This window comes from Biomphalaria glabrata, chromosome 6 (genome assembly GCF_947242115.1).
Source record: "Biomphalaria glabrata chromosome 6, xgBioGlab47.1, whole genome shotgun sequence".
Lineage (NCBI taxonomy): Eukaryota > Metazoa > Mollusca > Gastropoda > Planorbidae > Biomphalaria > Biomphalaria glabrata.
In genome coordinates, this window is record NC_074716.1 from 15,463,348 (window position 1) to 15,481,035 (window position 17,688).

Sequence of the window (17,688 nt, forward strand, 5' to 3'; positions counted from 1 at the left end):
GGAAAAAATGTCGCCTACACAACTGGATTAAAAAAATAGTAAAAGAAAATTGTTTCACATTTTTAGCGGCCCCCGAAAGGGGAAAAGACGCTATTAGTTTTGTGTGAAATGTCTGTCCGTCTGTCCGTCCGTCCCGTTTAGATCTCGTAAACTAGAAAAGATATTGAAAATCGGACATCACAATATTTTAGACCATTCAAAGTTCTGATGCAACGGCTACTTTTTTTTTCTGAAAGCGAAAAATCTAATTTTTAAAATCAGTTATGCAAGTATTTTATTAAAGAGAAAAAGCTAATTAGTATGCATTATAAGTTAGACCTAATTTAAAACGAATAGTAATCTTATAAACTTCATTTTCGTGAATTTTTTTTTTGCCTTCTAAAGAAATTAGATCAATTATAAGTTAGACCAGGGGAGGCGCGGTGGCTGAGCGGTGAAGCGCTTGGCTTCCGAACCGGGGGTCCCGGGTTCGAATACTGGTGAAGACTGGGATTTTTTAACTTTGGAATCCTTGGGCGCCTCTGAGTTTACTCAGCTCTAATGGGTACCTGACATTAGTTGGGGAAAAGTAAAGGCGGTTGGTCGTTGTGCTGGCTACATGACACCCTCGTTAACTGTAGGCCACAAAAACATGAACTTTATATCATCTGCCCTATAGACCACAAGGTCTGAAATGGGAACTATTTAGGCCAGGTTCACATCTAACTTTACATTCAATTTCACCTATCCTTTGATCTGCTGGACCGTTGGGGCACTACACAAGATCTGTTAACCTTCTTTCTCCATTCTTATCTCTCATTTTGTCTTTGATATAATTTCATTCGGATGTTTTTTCTGAAAATATTGAAGCCTGCCTGGGTGGACCACTTCGGGGGCCGATTTTGAGTTTGTGTTTCCACACAAACTGTCTTTTGTAACCTTGTTATGTTTTAAATTTAAACAGTTTTAAATAAGTATATAGATATTGTGAGTTGAGGTAACAATTAATAAAACGTATCCCCCCCTCCCCATTACTGCTCCATCTTCATATGCATCTGTGTTTGTGTGCCCAGACAAAACAACGTCTGCCATTTATTTATGAATTCTCACGCCACCTTGTCGCCCTGCAGGGAAGACAACCCCTTAGTTCGACTTCATTTAGAGCTGTTACAAAGTCTCAACTTTTTCCGCCAACCAAGTGTTGACATTGTGAACCGTTTCTTCCTTTTTTTGTATCCCCTGTAGTTCTGTCTGCGTGTAGTTTGGTCATAGAACTAGCTGGACCCATACAGTTTGTCCACGGTGAGTTCAATTAGCTAGCTGGGCGTTAGACATAAAAATTAAAGGCCCTCAGCGACACATTGTGACACACACACGCACAAATATAACTTTGGTTTCCAATGGAACGTCATAAAGTTGGCATTCATTCAATTTATCAAACATAAATGTTTAAGTTTTACAAAGCTTATATTAACTGTCTGTCTGTCTGGTAAAAAGTTTGAACATGAGTTTTCTCACATTTCACTTTCTCGGAACAAGTTGAAACTTTGGCATGATATTTATTGGAGCAATTTTGGTTTGTACCAAACAAAACACGAATCAATTAAAACAATTAATTACTTAATTATTAGTAATGAATTATTTTGTTTGATATCAAAATAAGGCAAATAAGTGCTACATAATGAGAGATCTGGATATATATATATGGATTTATTCTACTTATTACATTCTGTCGCGTCGTTTTTTTCTCCCACTTCCCATTCTCTGATCAAGTTGAAATTTTTCATAATTATTCATAATCGACGACAATATACGAATCAATTAAAAAATTAACCAATTAAATAACCAATTAACAGTAATTAATTAATTTTGTTTCTTATAGCATAAGGGAGATAAACCCTGTCATCTTGAAATGAACGGCAGTAATTAGCGGTTCTTTCCCTTAAATAAGCTTTGTTTTTTTCTTTTTACTTTCGCGTGTTTATTTCTAGTGATGTAACAATAATAGAAAGCTAGTGTGCCCTTCTATGACTCTATTGTGCAATTTGTGCAGTCTGTGAGAGTTATTGTGTTCTCATTATGTAAATATGTTTGCTTGTAGGCTTACTTCACTTTGAATCAGGATTCGATCTATGGGTTTTGATTAAGCCATTCTACTTATCAGAGACACAATTTAAGAGGGAGTGTGTTCTCTCAAAGGAAGTAATTTGCAGAAACAATTCATTGACTTTACTGTTTTGTTTTATATTGGTTATGTTTAGTTATATCATGTCATGTATTATGTTACGTTATGTTGTTGTTATATTAAGTCTTTGGGCACTTAACTATATATATATATATATATAATTTGTCAAACACATACAATTTAGAAAGTAATTAATATTGCTTGTTGATTACCTTCACTAATGACAAAAATGACGTAGTGCACATTGCTATGCACTAACTTTCTTCCCTGTATACAAAATGCCAATAGATAATATTTTATTCTGTACCGGTTTTATTCAACGACCGATTGTCGATAATACAATTGTCAACAAACACAAGATGCATGCAGGAGAAAACATTAGGGCTGGAAACATTGTGTAATAGCAAGCAATAGAATAGATACTGGTTGAGTTAATTGTACTCGAGGGCTGGAAACATTGTGTAATAGCAAGCAATAGAATAGATACTGGTTGAGTTAATTGTACTCGAGGGCTGGAAACATTGTGTAATAGCAAGCCATAGAATAGATACTGGTTGTGTTAATTGTACTCGAGCTTGGAAATAGCAAATAATTTAGTAACTATTTTTTGTTTACAAACATTAGAACACTCTCTAACGGAATGATCACTGGACCATGAACTCCCTTCTATTTGAAAGTGAAGTCGACATTGTGTCTTCTACTTGCATCTTGGGATATCGTCTGCAACTAAGACAATGCGGGAATGGGACATTGAGGGATATTATACCGGGTCTGATGGATATTTTACCAGGGTCTGATGGATATTTTACAAGGGTCTGATGGATATTATACCAATGGCTGACACCGGAAGCTTAAAATCGCGAAAAAAAAACATTGAGAATGCGTTTATTTTGTTCAAACAGATCGTTATTAATATAACGAGGTGAAATCCCAATAGGTAAATGACTTATTTCAGGAGTCAGAGCCTTCCTAAAAAGATTCAGACAGAGGAGAACCCGTGATTCGTGCGATGGTAAAAAAAAATTTTAACTAGAAAAACAATGATACACAAGGCATTGACCGAATCACTTTTCATCACTTTAACCTAGAACGGCAGCCTTCTACAGCACCATTCGCCACATCCACCACTTAGAAAGTCAAAACGTCAAAAAGTGACAAGATAATATCAGACGTAAGGGGAAACAAGTATCTAGAATCTAGATAGATCTTAAGAAATCCAATATTTTAGAATTTGTAGGCCTACTTGACTAAATCATAGGAGGCCCAGATTTCTCGGAAGTCCCTGCTGCAACCAATACCCCAACCACGCCGAAGTTCGAAAGTTTTAAAAAAAATGTTTCACTATTTAGGTATATCGGACTTCAAAGCACATGTACTGTCTTAGTTAAGTATAGGTATGTATACTTGTGAGGCTGGTGGTGATTCGTGTGGTGATTACAAAGTTTAAATTCTAGATTTTGAATCTAGTGACACAAATACTTCAGCGTAATCCGTGGATTCTTTGATGTAAATCACTTGTACAATCCACTGTGGAATCGTAAATCTGCCTTAATTTACTTACTCAGGCTTTAATAAATACACACAATGAAATTAATCACAGTGAACTGAACTTGTATGAACTCAAATTATCTGTACAGTATTTTTATTGTCATCTGGCTTTGGCAACATCAAGACTCGAACTTTATCTCTCTTGAAATATTTACTTTTTTTCATACTGACCAGAAATATCTGGCGATCGCATCATACACTTGCTAGTTTGGCCTACAGTAGGTTTACCAAATACCTTGTTTTTGTTTACTAGATCGATGATGAGTATTCGCATATGGTTGCATGCCTATACTATTAAATGGTGGGGAATTTTATTCAGTCGCTTACTGGTCACAATTATTTGTCGGCATATCTTTATACACATGGACACGGTACATAAAGATAAAAAAATGAGGACTCATAAATAAAAAAAAGGGCAAAATGTACTTTGATATGTTGTCAGTTTTAGCTCTGCACCGTTATAAAGGACACAAACACACGAGGATTGTAGCCTGGAGAGGGTCTAGAGCAGGGGTTCTCAACCTGTGAGTCGCGACCCCCTTGGGGGTCGATTGACAATTTGCCAGGGGTCGCCAAAGACCATTGAAAAAATGGATTGTTATTGTCTATTCTTCTATTGCTGTGTGTGTGCGGGGGAGGGGGGGTCGCGGCTAAGTGGGGGATTGTAAAAAGGGGTCGCCGAGCATAAAAGGTTGAGAACCGCTGGTCTAGAGGTATTTGAGTTGTCTGTCTGTTGGAGGAGCTGTTGACTGTCCTCTTACGTTTCTCAGAACGGTCCTTGTCTCGAAGATGTTTGTACGGGGGGGGGGGGGGGGGAAATCAAAACACAACTTGGACCGAACTAATCAGCTGGATTAGTTGCCCCTGCTTGACACAGTGGGCGGGGCGAAAGCAAAAGGCGCTATATAATGTATGTCAGGAAGTGTTCACTCTTCTTACATATTGCGTTCTGCCAAACCTGCTAATCCTTGTGCTACTGCAGGTGAGCACTTGCAAGGTGTGAGGCCTGATGAAGTGTGAGATTTGAGGCTATGCATGTTAGCTTTTCACTATCGATTCACCGTTAACTTGACATTCCTTTCCCCAGCTTGATAGTTTGAGCATGTAAAGTGTCCTAGCTGATTTATTTGATATTTTGAGCATGTAAAGTGTCCTAGCTGATTTATTTGATATTTTGAGCATGTAAAGTGTCCTAGCTGATTTATTTGATATTTTGAGCATGTAAAGTGTCCTAGCTGATTTATTTGATAGTTTTATTTGGTATTCAACAACTTTGGCGACGTCAAATTTGTTATAAATATAAATAGAAAGCCTGTGTGGGATGGAAGGTCTTTATATGTAAAAAAAAAAATAATTTGGCTACGTCTCTACTCTAACAAAGGCCGCATCAGAAATGAGGAGATTTGGAAAATAATCACAATGGCTATTGGGCACCATGATGACCACTGTAAAAAAGAAAAAAACGTAAACTAAATTTTATAGCTATATCACAAGGTCCTCGGGGCTCCAAAGACATTCCTTCAGAGAACAGTATCAGGAAAAAGAAGACGCAGACAAAGAAAGCGATGGGAAGACATTTAAAAGATCAAGTGTGGTGCCCCAACGGCTCAACAGATTAAGGGATATATGAAGGGGAAGGCCTACATCTATCATGTTATCAAGCATTCAGCTATCAGATTACAGCAGAGAGTTTGGCAAGGTTGAGTTTTCAAGCCAACTGGGCCCGGTTATCAAAATATTGTGATGTTACATGTATTAGTAATAACTTTTTTTGGTAAGGACAACAAGTCACATTTGAAAATAGTGTATAAAACGTATAAACAAACAGTACTCACAATCTAACAGTCTCGCGGACTCTTTTTTTTTTAATCGAAATATTGCCTGACAATTATATTAAATGGTGGGGAATTTTATTCAAAGCTCAAAGCATGACATTTTAGAACACACCCATCATACTGTCTCGGATTTTGGGAAGTTGGTCCTTATCGGACACATCTTTCTACCCATATTTGTTTCAGCCTGAGTATTAACCAACTAGAGTGTGATTGTGACTGAGATTAAATATCCAGATGTCGAATCGGATAACCCTAGCTAGGTGAAGTACATTTAAATACCTCTAGTGTTATGGGGTGTTCAGATTGAATTGCTGTTCATGCTATTCTTCAATGTGTTGCTCCTAATTTGGACTTAGTACAATCTATTTATTTCTCCAAGCTATTGCTGTTATGCTTTGCTTAACCCCCCCCTTTTTTTTTTTTTTGTAATGGGTGTGTTTGTCGTATAATTACTTTCTAGATTGGTTTCTATTGCATGTATCTTCGTAGTCACAGATTAATAATAAATTACTGTAGACGTTACTAATTAATAATGATAATAAATACATTCTCACTATGTTACCCAAAGACAAACCAACTATCAACAACATCACCACAATATTAGTTTATAGTTTGCTCGTTTGCTTTGTTCTTCCGTCTCTCCTGGTTACATCCTAAAATAAAAGCGCTATTTGAAAATCCAATTTCATTTTCTCCTTCTCGTCCTCCAAGTGATACGTCTTCTTTTAATCTTCTTTGAAAGGAAAATTATATTTGCAAATTGTTTGCATGCAAGATACTGAACACCATTTTGAAACCTTGATTTAAAAGTATCTGTTACGATTATATTACATGCACAGGAAATCATATAGAAACTCGTCAAGTACAAGAATTATGTTTTGTTTTTAGGTATTTAATGAATGTATTGTTTATCAATTTGTTCGGTCTAGTATTTCGACTTTGATTTATCTCTGTTGATTGTTGGAATGTAGATCGATATTTTGGTCCAGTGTTTATTGATATTAACTACAGTTGATAACTACTTTAATAGTTGGCTATATCTAAAAAACACCACATAGCACTTTGAACATTTTATAATATATATATATATATATATATATATATATATATATATATATATATATATATATATATATATATATATATTGCAATAATATTTTTCTATTTCCCAATTATCTATGGCTTGTTCCTAATCAAATGGGCGTTAATCCTTTTATTGAAACGTAGTTACTTTTATCATAGAGCCCTAATTAAAATTTAAAAAAAAAGGTTAAAGGTTTATAAATCTAATTACTACATGTATATTTTTACTGTAAATAAGTATCTATCTAGAGATTACATTGTTGAGTTAACTTTGTTATTCCTGCTAGCACACTCTAAGGATGAGCTAATGTCATAGACAGCGTTTCGCAAACTATGGGAACCCCCCCGCCCTCCCTCGCAATTCCTCTTTTTTCTTAAATTTATATATCAATTAAATTGACGTCATTTCATGTTTCTAGTTAAGATTTTGCAGATTGTTTTCGCCACATCGAGTCAAAACGAATCTACCCGTTATTCAAGTGTTAGAAACAGTTAAATAACATCGTTTTGTTGACGTCTTTGAGCATACAATACAACACCGCTACCTACGAGACGTCTTACTGAACACGAGGAAGATCCAATCGCTTATGATCTCTTGGCCAAAAAAAAACATATTTGGGGTGCTAAGCTCATTTGTCCTTATATTGGAGATGTTCATAAATTGCAGGAAACAAAACTATAAATAGCTTACGTTGGAGTGTCTCCGGTGTACAAAGTAGAGGTAGTGCTGATGAGCTAGGGTTTTTAAACTGTACAGGATCATTTGTTCGCACTTTTTAACACCAGAATCAAATTGGTCCCAACTCTTTCGTTTATAACCCAAACTCATTTGAATAAGGAGGAAGTAGTCGACTTTCACTCTAGGAGATAGAAAGGCTTCTACTAACTAGCGGTAATAATCAGGAATTAGTGTAAAAAACAACATTAACCACATTGAGATCATGTTGATTTGAGCGCAATTCTTTCTTTTTTTTTTTAGTTGGCAACAGGGAAGTTCAGTTTAGCGTCCTTGACATTGTTTAGTTGAACTTGAAAATTTCCGGGAAGTAGTTTCATACATAAATGTAAGCCTCTATAGGCCCTACATGTAAGCGTAGGTCAGTCAATAAGTTTCAAGCTTCACGTTTACCTACTTGTATGAAATTATTATTGAAAGCTTGAAAGCATGTTACGTTGTGCCTTAAAAAGTTGTTGTTTTTTTCAATCTTTTCCATGAGATCTGTTATTTTTTAACTGAATCAAGATTCCCTGGCATACATTGGACTTAAGGTCGTCAACTTTCTACTGAAATGACTACTACATATTCACCGCCTAATACTTGGATGAATAACAAAATAGATTCATATATTATATTATTACATATATGAATGTTAACGTTTGATTTCCTCTTGTAATTAGTAACATTGAAGTTGATTTATTGCTCGTGCGAATTCCAGTTGCTCTATACTATCGTGTTCACTATTCTTTTGTTTTGTGCCAAGTAAACATAATGTTTCCGTACACACTAATCTCTATCAACGTAAAAAATAAATTCTACATCTAGCACTGTGTGGGGGGAAAAGTTAATGCGTGATTTGATGCTAATACTCATCAAAGCAATGATTGGCTTGCCAGGTGTGGCTTTTTTTTTTTTTAAATGTCTACCATTCAGTACGAAGGTCTGTTTGTCGGGTCAAGCTACGTTTGAACTAAGTCTACTGCGTGGTTGATTATTAATCCACGGCCCCCATTAAAAAATCTCAACATTTAGCAATAGTGTGTTCGAAATCGATCTGGCTGAAATGACTCATCGAGCTTTATGATTGACGCGTGTCAGATGTAGAGCACATCTCCCGCCCCGATCTGTCACGCAACAGGTTACTCCCCCCCCCCTTGCACGACTTAAGAATTGAAGACATTTTTGAATATAATAAATAAAAATTCCTCTTTTAGACTTTCATTTGTTTAACTTCTTGTGGCATGTAAGGTGTACTCATTTCTGTAATCAGTGTAATAGATTACTGTTTAGTTTAACCAACAAGCCAAATGCTTTGTTTGAGAAGACTTAGTTAAATCTTCTATTTAGTACGCCATGGTCTTGCACATTCGCGCTAATGTACAAATGCACATAAATAGTAATTAATTTATTCTGTAAATAACGGGTATTACAAAGTTCAGGAATCCAAGATTACCAGCTACGTTAGATGTTGTAGATTTGCGACTAGGCCACTAGGCAATACATTTTCTTGACTTTATATATGAACCATGCATCAAACGTCCATGCAGGTGTTCAACAGGGCAAAGGGACTTGATTTGTTTGATTGGCTGAAAGTACTTAAATACATTCATTTGTTTGATTGACTGAAAGTACTTAGATACATTGATTTGTTTGATTGACTGAAAGTACTTAAATACATTGATTTGTTTGATTGGCTGAAAGTACTTAAATACTTTGATTTGTTTGTTTGACTGAAAGTACTTAAATACATTGATTTGTTTTGTTATGTATTCTAACGAAGTGTATTTGTTATTTTAAAGAAGCGACTAGAGTCACTAGACATATTAGACCTGCGATTTATGTACATCACTCAGACAGTGCAGTACTGAATGTGTGACGTAACAACAGGGTGTTAACTGATCAGCACAACAGAAAAGTGCAGATATTCTCTCAAACCAAATGAAAGTCGCGCTTAAGCGAGTCGTGCATAGTGCAAAGTTGTAGGTTAAATGTATTTTACAATGTAGACTAGACTTTCAGATTTGAATATATAGACGGATTTATCTTTGGTCAGAAGTCTAGTTTCAGAAGTCTAGTTTGTATCTTCATGTGTACGTTTATCATTACTTTTATGACACACCCGAAGTCACAGTAGTCGTTAAGAAAGTTCCTGCCTTACTTGAAATGATTTAAACTTGATATCAAGACACATTTAGGTCTCTGGTTCTGTAATAAAACATATATTTCCTTTAAGAACTTCTAAAATCAACACACCCAAACATTTTGTCCATGGCACAGACTGCCATCGAGTCAACACCTCGTCACTATCTGGCATGTAGATTATAGAAAGAGAATACATTGTTAATCTAATTTACTGTTTCTGTTTGTTAACATTGTTGCGTTTCATGTTTGTTTGTAAACAAAGACTCGAGGAAAACGTGAATTCGGCGCGTCACACTAGACGTCACACTGTCACAACAGAATGGTCTCTGCACGCTACATAAGTATCTCAACTTTAACCCAAACTCCATTGGGTATCTGACATTATTGGAACGTACGTAAAGGCTGTTCGTCATTATGCTGGCCACAAGACACCCTCGTTAGCTGCCCCACGCCCCTTAGTTATCAAAGTTTAAAAAGGGTAAATAAGTTAAACGGAGGCTGGCAACCTGAATGAACTGTGACCTTTCATTTCTTGCTTTATTATATAGGTCATGAATTTAACAAAACTAGAGATTGTAACCGTACAATACTAGTTTTACATCTTATCACTTTACATTATTAATAATTTAAAGAGAACAAATACTAGATTTACATCTTATCAAACAATCGATATTTCGTGCGTACAAGGAGCTCGCATTGTGATTGCTGCTAGGCTATTTATAGCTGCTGATAGTTTGATGAGACATTTGCGATAATTATCCGTTTAGTTTTTTTCTCTTTTGTTTGATTCCTCATTACCATCTCTTTGTTGATAGCATGAGGACTCGGGTCATCTTGATATCAGATTTCTCACACTTGCCAAAGACATCGATGTCCATTGTTGGTCTCCATTGCTTTCTTATTGATAGACAAAGAGCTAGATTTTGTTTTACTTTTGCTGTTTGTATCGTTTGTTGTTCTAACAAGTCACTTCAGTTTCATAACACTGTTAGGGCAAGATTAGGAATTTGTCGGGAAAATTTGTTTGTTTCATAAAAATGGAAAGTTTTGACCTAGAGACAATGACGCGACGAATTATAAAAAAACAAATCCAGAATTTAGGAAGTAAATACAGAAGACTTTTGGCAGCCCTAGAGTAAGGTCTGGTTTAGTAACTGAAGTAGAGATTTAGCTTCATGACATTCGACGGTTCCCTTCGCTATCAGCGTCGACTATCTTATATTGTGGGCCTTTCGCCTCTTATTTGATTTCGTTATTTGAGCGTTACTTCGTTTGATTTATCGCGAAACTGTTTACTGCAATGCCATATTAACCATCAATCATATTCACTGTTTTAGATATAAACACACAAACTTATTCATGTGATACATTGTCATGTATACAGTACCTAATGTATTCATGGCAACGATATTCATTCTTTTTTTTTTTTATTTTTACCAACAAATTGCAACTAAAAATTGCAGTATAGAAAGGTGACACTTCCTTCATTGAAAAAACAGTCTGTACATTTAAAGCTGTTTCTGTGCAGCCTGTTACTCGAAGTAAAATTTGTTGTCCTTCTTAGGAAAAAAAAAAAAGTTTTCACTTATCAACACACAGTCACAAAAGAGAGAACCAGAATCCATGGACTAAATGAGAGGCATTCTTTTCAAAAAGTTTATTCTGAATAAAAAAAAAAAGTCGTGCACTGAGTTCCACACGGCGCGTTGTAAGTGAATGATGAGCTGCTGCAACAAGTCGTGACGTCACTTCCTTCCATCTGAAGGTAGATTGTGATTCCATTGTCTGTCTTAATGAGCAATGAATTTTCTTGTTCAAACATTTATATTACTATACTTATGTCTTAGTAAAATAGTATCCTAGTCATGTAGAGCACACACTATGAATCTTTGTACGATGTAGGATAAAAAAAAAATAGATTCTACAAAGTAATTGCACTTAAAACTGTCGCAAGAATATTGTGAAAGAAGGAATTAGTGTTTTAAACAATTGTAATAACACTGCTCTGACTTACCTTTTAGTTTCCAAATGTTTTGTAGATTCATTTAAGTTTCGATTTGTTTTGTTTAAAGTCACTTTTTTGTCGTTTAAAGCGGCTCCATAGTTTTTCTATTTAGTAGCAAAGACCCGTGTCATCAAACTTATTACCCTTCTTCGCTAAAATATAAGAAGCAATCATAGACATATAAGAGTATTTAACATTATTGGGAATTAATTGCACATTAATAATAATAATAATCATAATCTTTATTCTCCGTAAGCTAATTTGTCTTACAATTTGTGTATTACACTAAACAAAACATTATAACTATCAGAAACCAAAATGTACATTCACACCAGACTCACTCATAATTTACATGTGAAAAGTTTATATAAGATTGTTTCTATTTAATGATTTGATTTCCAGGGGAACAAAAGAGTTTTTGTGTCAGTTTGTCTTTGCTATCGGTGTCTTTTATCTCTTTTGTGATGGTAAAATCACAAAATCCTGACCCAAAGATGTACTCTCTCTTTATCAAGTTCGCTCATGCCGACAATTCCGTGACTTCAACGTGGCGCCTCGGTGGAAACATATTATGTGGATCAAAGACTGGTCCCTATCAGGTCCCTCAAGGGATCTTGAAGTATTCAATGCCCGAGGTGTGGACTCTACAAAAGATCCCGTAACACAGTTTTAAAAGGGCGCCACACCGTTCCACAAGAGGACCGCCCTGAGACCACGTAGAGCTCCCGGTCCACGCCTGTCTGCTGAGAGAGGGATTGAGGGCGCCTTCGACATGATCACGGATTGAGGGGCGCCTTCTGATTCATCGAAATGAACCTTTTCCCAGGCTCGTTAATGAGTTACAGAAAACACATACGCTGTGGCGACTGGAAGTCACTCTTCGAGCTATTCCATGCAATTGCTAGATAAGCAATAATGTAATAATGTTACCCTAGTGCATATGTCAATTGAAATTATTATTTTATCAAAACATGTTCAATGACAAGTAATGAAAAGAAAGAAAAAAAAAACATAGACAAGAGAGAAGAGAAAGATAATATTAGAACATCTGCATTTATCTGCTGTCCATATAATTGTAATTCACAGTATCGTCTTCGCTAGAGTTCAATAAGTTCATGAGTTCTTACTTACAATTATTGCCTTCCGTGTATTGATACCTTCTTTATTTATGTCTCCATATTTGCTGAGCACGACTGCAGTAATCGATACGATGTTAATTGCACTTTAGATTTTATACGCTCTCAGTATCGACAGAAGTAGCGTTACAAATTAAAGATAGTCGACTTCCATTATTTCATGATTACCACGGTCACGATTCAGTCATGCTCAGCAAACCCATAGAGATAAAGAAAATATGGACTAGATTATCTCCCGTGTCTCCAAAACGTGAACCAATTGGTATCGGTAGCACAACAACAGCCTGACGGAAGTGCTCTCCGCCATGTTGAAGAACTAGCATTTTTCTGGCCTTTAATTATAAGCATTTAAATCTTGTGCTCTTTTCTTCTAGGCCAATTGAGACGCATAGGAAAATATATATCTGTATAGATTTATTTTGAAACCTATTCAGCTATAAAGAAACTTCTGCATAGAGATTTTGACTGGCTAGCTGGTTGGAAGGTGGGAGCTTTAGTCACTCTAAAAACAGAGGTTTCGATTATCAACGCTATCTTATCCAAGAGCTTGAAATAAGTTATATGCCCCTGCTTGGGCGAAAGTGCTTTGGAAGATTTCAATGTGAAGGTTCAATGCGATCAGGGGAAACAACAATTGACTATGCAATTTAAAAAAAAAGCAACTTCATCAATTGTGAACAGCGAATCTCCATTCATAAGATATCTTGTTCCATTTTGATTCATTCGCTGAGAAGAGATAAATTACATACTGGATATCAATATGTCGTGATAGTTTCACTGTTGGCAAATATAGCATGCCTCTGTATAAGAACTGCTTTAGTAGTGTTGACATTGTGGAATAAAATACAAGTTTTACATGCAGGTCCATATGGCATTCAGGGACTTGACTCTTTAAAATTCTTAAAAAGTCGCTTTTCATTACAAAAAAAAAATAAAAAAATCATGTACCCCCCCCTTTTTTTTTTTGCAAACACACACACACACTAACGCAACTTTTTAAAAATATCTTTTTTTGTTTCGTCACTTTGCTAATAATTTTCCCTAGCAACTTCCGGTCTTTAGAAATTACACTAACTCGATCTAGTTCACTTGGACATCGGGTGTTTGATAGGTTTTATACAGACTTCAGAAAATGTTTTATACAGACTTCAGAAATACATCCAAACGGGCGTGCCAATTGAAGATACAGAAAGCTTTTTAAAGTATCTTGTGGATAGACTACACAAAAGGCCTATTGATATTTTTTTTTTTTGAAGAATTGTAATAAACCATTTGTTGATGATCGGTCGTTAGCTCGTAAACAGCTAGTTCAACTAAACCGATGTCGGCGACAGACGGAATATTATATTTTTAATAAATTTTACATAAAATTACTTGAACTTATTATGTGGACAAAACTAAATTTCTCATGTGAACAAAACCCAATACAACTTTTATTACAATATTCACAGATTTAACTTGAAATGCGATGTAGATCTGAAATTAAAATGAAATTGTATTTTAAAATATCTCACAACAAAAACACGTCTTTTCTCTTTCATGTCTTAAGATCGTCTGCCGTTTTACATTTGTATTACGCTAGACCCTCTTGTAATTTCATCATCATCCCTGTACAGCCACCAACCAATCGCTTGATCTCGCTTCATTGTCGCCTAGGAAACGCACACACAAACACACACACCATAAAGATCTAAATTTCTAAGCTCTATCGTTTGTAGCACAAAGCAGGCAACTTTCTATTAGGCCAAATTCTTTATGGCAAAAGTGATCTGTATATATGTCGTCCTTGACATTGTTTGCTTGTTCTATTTATTTCAAAACACTTCCTGTTTTCATGTTCTTACGTTGTTCTTTAGGTTCCATTATATTTCCAACACATTTCTTCATATGGCTCTCTTTTCCTTTTCTGTCTTGGTGTATTTCTTTGCTTAGAAGGGCGTAAACGTCATTGTTCAAATTAAAATGTAAACAAGGTGCAGATTTAAGACGATTAACTTTTAGTGTGCAAATTCGCAAAAGGTCAGCAGCTCCTTAGTAGGCCTACTTAGACCTAATGGACCTCATTCACCAATCGTAAATAAACACATTTAGCCACGTCATAATATTGATAAAACAATGAAAAATACGTATCACGTACGTGACAGCCACTATGGATTACATAATTTGTATATTGTGATATATAGACTCACGTGACTAAATGTTGTTTGTTTGCGATTGGTGAATGAGGTCGTTGGTAAATTAAATTCCGTGAACATTAGAATAGCATAACTTATACCCTAGTGCCATTGTCCTTAGAGCGTGGAATGGGTAGCTTGAATCAGCCAAGTCTCTAATATTAACATGCACGACTAGATTAACACATGGATACACGCAATTATATTCTGTTAAGAAGGAACGTCTGTAATTTATAAGATAAGAAAAGATATAGATATAGGTATTTTAGAATCAAATTAAAAATACATGTTACACAATGCTTTAAACAGGGAAGTCAAGTCGAACTGTATTCAAAGTTTTTCATTGTCGTAAATTGTTAAAGCACTTTTTTTTTCCTTCCAGAGTGTAAGACAACGGGGCCAAATATCAAATGTCTTAATGTTTTAGATTTCTGGAAGAAAAAAAAGAAAACGTAAGGCTCACTTGAGTGCGTCTCATTGACACACTTGTACAAAATACAACATGGCCACAAGGAATTGTATGTTTGTCATGCAGCTGTGCCAATGACGCAAATGTTGACACATTTTTAAAGGGCGGGTAATTTACTGTATCGTTTAAAAATGTGAATATGACAACAACTTTACTTCCCTTGTGTAGAATGTGAAAAGTCTCGTTTCCTTATTTTCTTAATATAGCATTTTATTTCTACCAATTGGTTCACATTTCTAAATTATCTACTTTATTTGCATAAACGTCTTTTTAAAATCAAATTTGGAGATTTGCATATTTTTACAGTGTGCATCTTAGGGAGGAGAGTAGGGCATGACCTTTTTATAGGCCCATGTTTTGGAACCCCCATCAGTAATAAGGATTATACACAGTGCCGGCTTGTGGCCACTGCAACCTATGCGGCCGCAGTGGGCCCCGCGCTAATTCTAGGTGTAAATTTTTAAATTAAACCCTGAAAACTCATTCAAATCTCCTTAGAAACATACAAAATTGTCATTCCGGGGTGTCATTCAATATGGAAAACGCCAATCCTACTAGCGATTAAAAACAAAAGGCATTGTCAGCTTTCATGCAATAAAAATATAATAATAAGGCGAATTTTAACAAAAACGCGCAATCCGTTTCGCATATGGCCCGCAATTTGTAGGACCGGCCCTGATTATACATATATACAATATACATGTTAGCCCAAACCTCATGCAGAACAGCAGGGGATGGAAGCGATAGCCCTAAAGTTAAAGGGCTTTCACGACCAAACAGCTCACTAATTGGATGTCTGAAATAATATTTGCAGTTCACTGAAGGGGATGGTTACGTAAGTAGGACGGAGAAATGATTGTTATATATTGAAGAAGTAAAAGCTTATTATTTATAATTAAAATTAAAAAAAAAAAAGTAAAGTATTCTTTTCGGATCTTTTGTTTTATAGAGCAGATGTTTCTATGTTAAAGGTTAACGAGGGCGTCATGTGGCCAGCACAACGACCAACCGCCTTCTCTTTACTTCTACAAATGTTAGGTACCCGTTAGAGTTGGTTGGACATCATAAAAGTCCCGAAATTCAAATTCCAGTCTTCACCGAGATTTGAACCCGAGACATTGCCGTTCGGAAGCCAGGCACTATACCACTCACCCACCACATCCATTTAATAGTTAATAGCACGAAAACAATTCATTAATCTTTATACCTAATAATGACGTAAGCTACACCAGGTGGACAATGGAATGATTAGACCTACATCATTGCAGACGAGGGAAGAGACTTTAGCTAGATGTCCCCTAACATTGTTTTACTTCTGTACTCTTCTTCTCTTACAAGTGCGATTAACAATCAGGAATTAAAAATTATCAAATGACAAAAGAAATGTGTAAACTGCCAATAGAATCTAATAACCAACACGAGGAACACGTTCTCACACATATAAACTTTCAATGACAGGCCTTAATGATGTGCAGACATGTTCTAACACTGTGTTATTGTCTTTGATTCAGTGTCACTGTTATACTGGCTAGTATACATTAATTTCGCCAGTGTTAAGAGAATGTCATTTACATTAGCTCATTCTTAATTGTCAATATTGGTTAGACAGCAGGTATGAAAACTAAACTGAATGAGGCAGGGTAGTGGCAAGCTCAACATTTTTAGAATCTCTGGGACAAATTAAAACTCGGCATTTTATTTATCCTTAAAAATGAATAAAACTTTTTTGTTTCTTTCTGCAGGTCCATCTACTAGAAAGAGGTTATAGGCTTACAGTGTTTTCCTACATTCAACCTGAACAATTATCACCATGACCTAGCATGGTGACACACATGTATTCTTATCACCTACAGCAGTTGCTATCTTCAACCCACAAATCTCTTATTGATCTTGTAGGCTTTTCAGCAGACAGTAGATCATAAATATCAATTTGAGCACTGACTCATGTGAGAAAATACAAAGCTGGGAAATATGAAAGAACAAAGTTAAGGGCCAAAGTTTGGCTTTTGTTGTGTGTTTCAAGATTAGTCAATCTACACATCATAGTTCTGGAACTGGTTCATGTGTATTCTCTGTTATTATCTAATAATATTTAGAGGAAATAAATAATAGTTGACTTTCTTTCTTGGAGTATTTGTTTTAATATTCAAAACATAAATGAGAAAGATGAACTGTCAATGGACATCAATGTATTGATTGGTGAAGACAATGAGTGGTGAAAGTTATGGATACTGTACCATAAGAGTTTTTTTTTAAAGAATCAGTTTGACAGCTAAGCTTTGGTCATCATGAAGGATACAATAGGAAGTGAGAGCTTTACACCAGACAACACAATAGGAACAGTTTTCATTAGAATTGCTGTCCCTGAACTGAAAGTACAAGTTAGTATTCTTCTTTGTTTTACAGTCAACAAC

At 35.6% G+C, this 17,688-nt stretch overlaps 1 protein-coding gene across 2 annotated transcripts in view; it reads left to right on the top strand.

Moving 5' to 3' along the window:
- LOC106057613 (SH3 and multiple ankyrin repeat domains protein 1-like) overlaps positions 1-17,688 on the top strand; it is a 71,966-nt gene that overhangs the window by 8,725 nt on the left and 45,553 nt on the right. For both annotated transcript variants that reach the window (XM_013214884.2, XM_013214885.2), the window contains exon 2: positions 17,017-17,655. In XM_013214884.2, coding sequence (XP_013070338.1) covers positions 17,563-17,655 — 93 coding nt within the window. In that variant the 5' untranslated portion in view covers positions 17,017-17,562. The remainder of the gene's footprint in view (positions 1-17,016; positions 17,656-17,688) is intronic.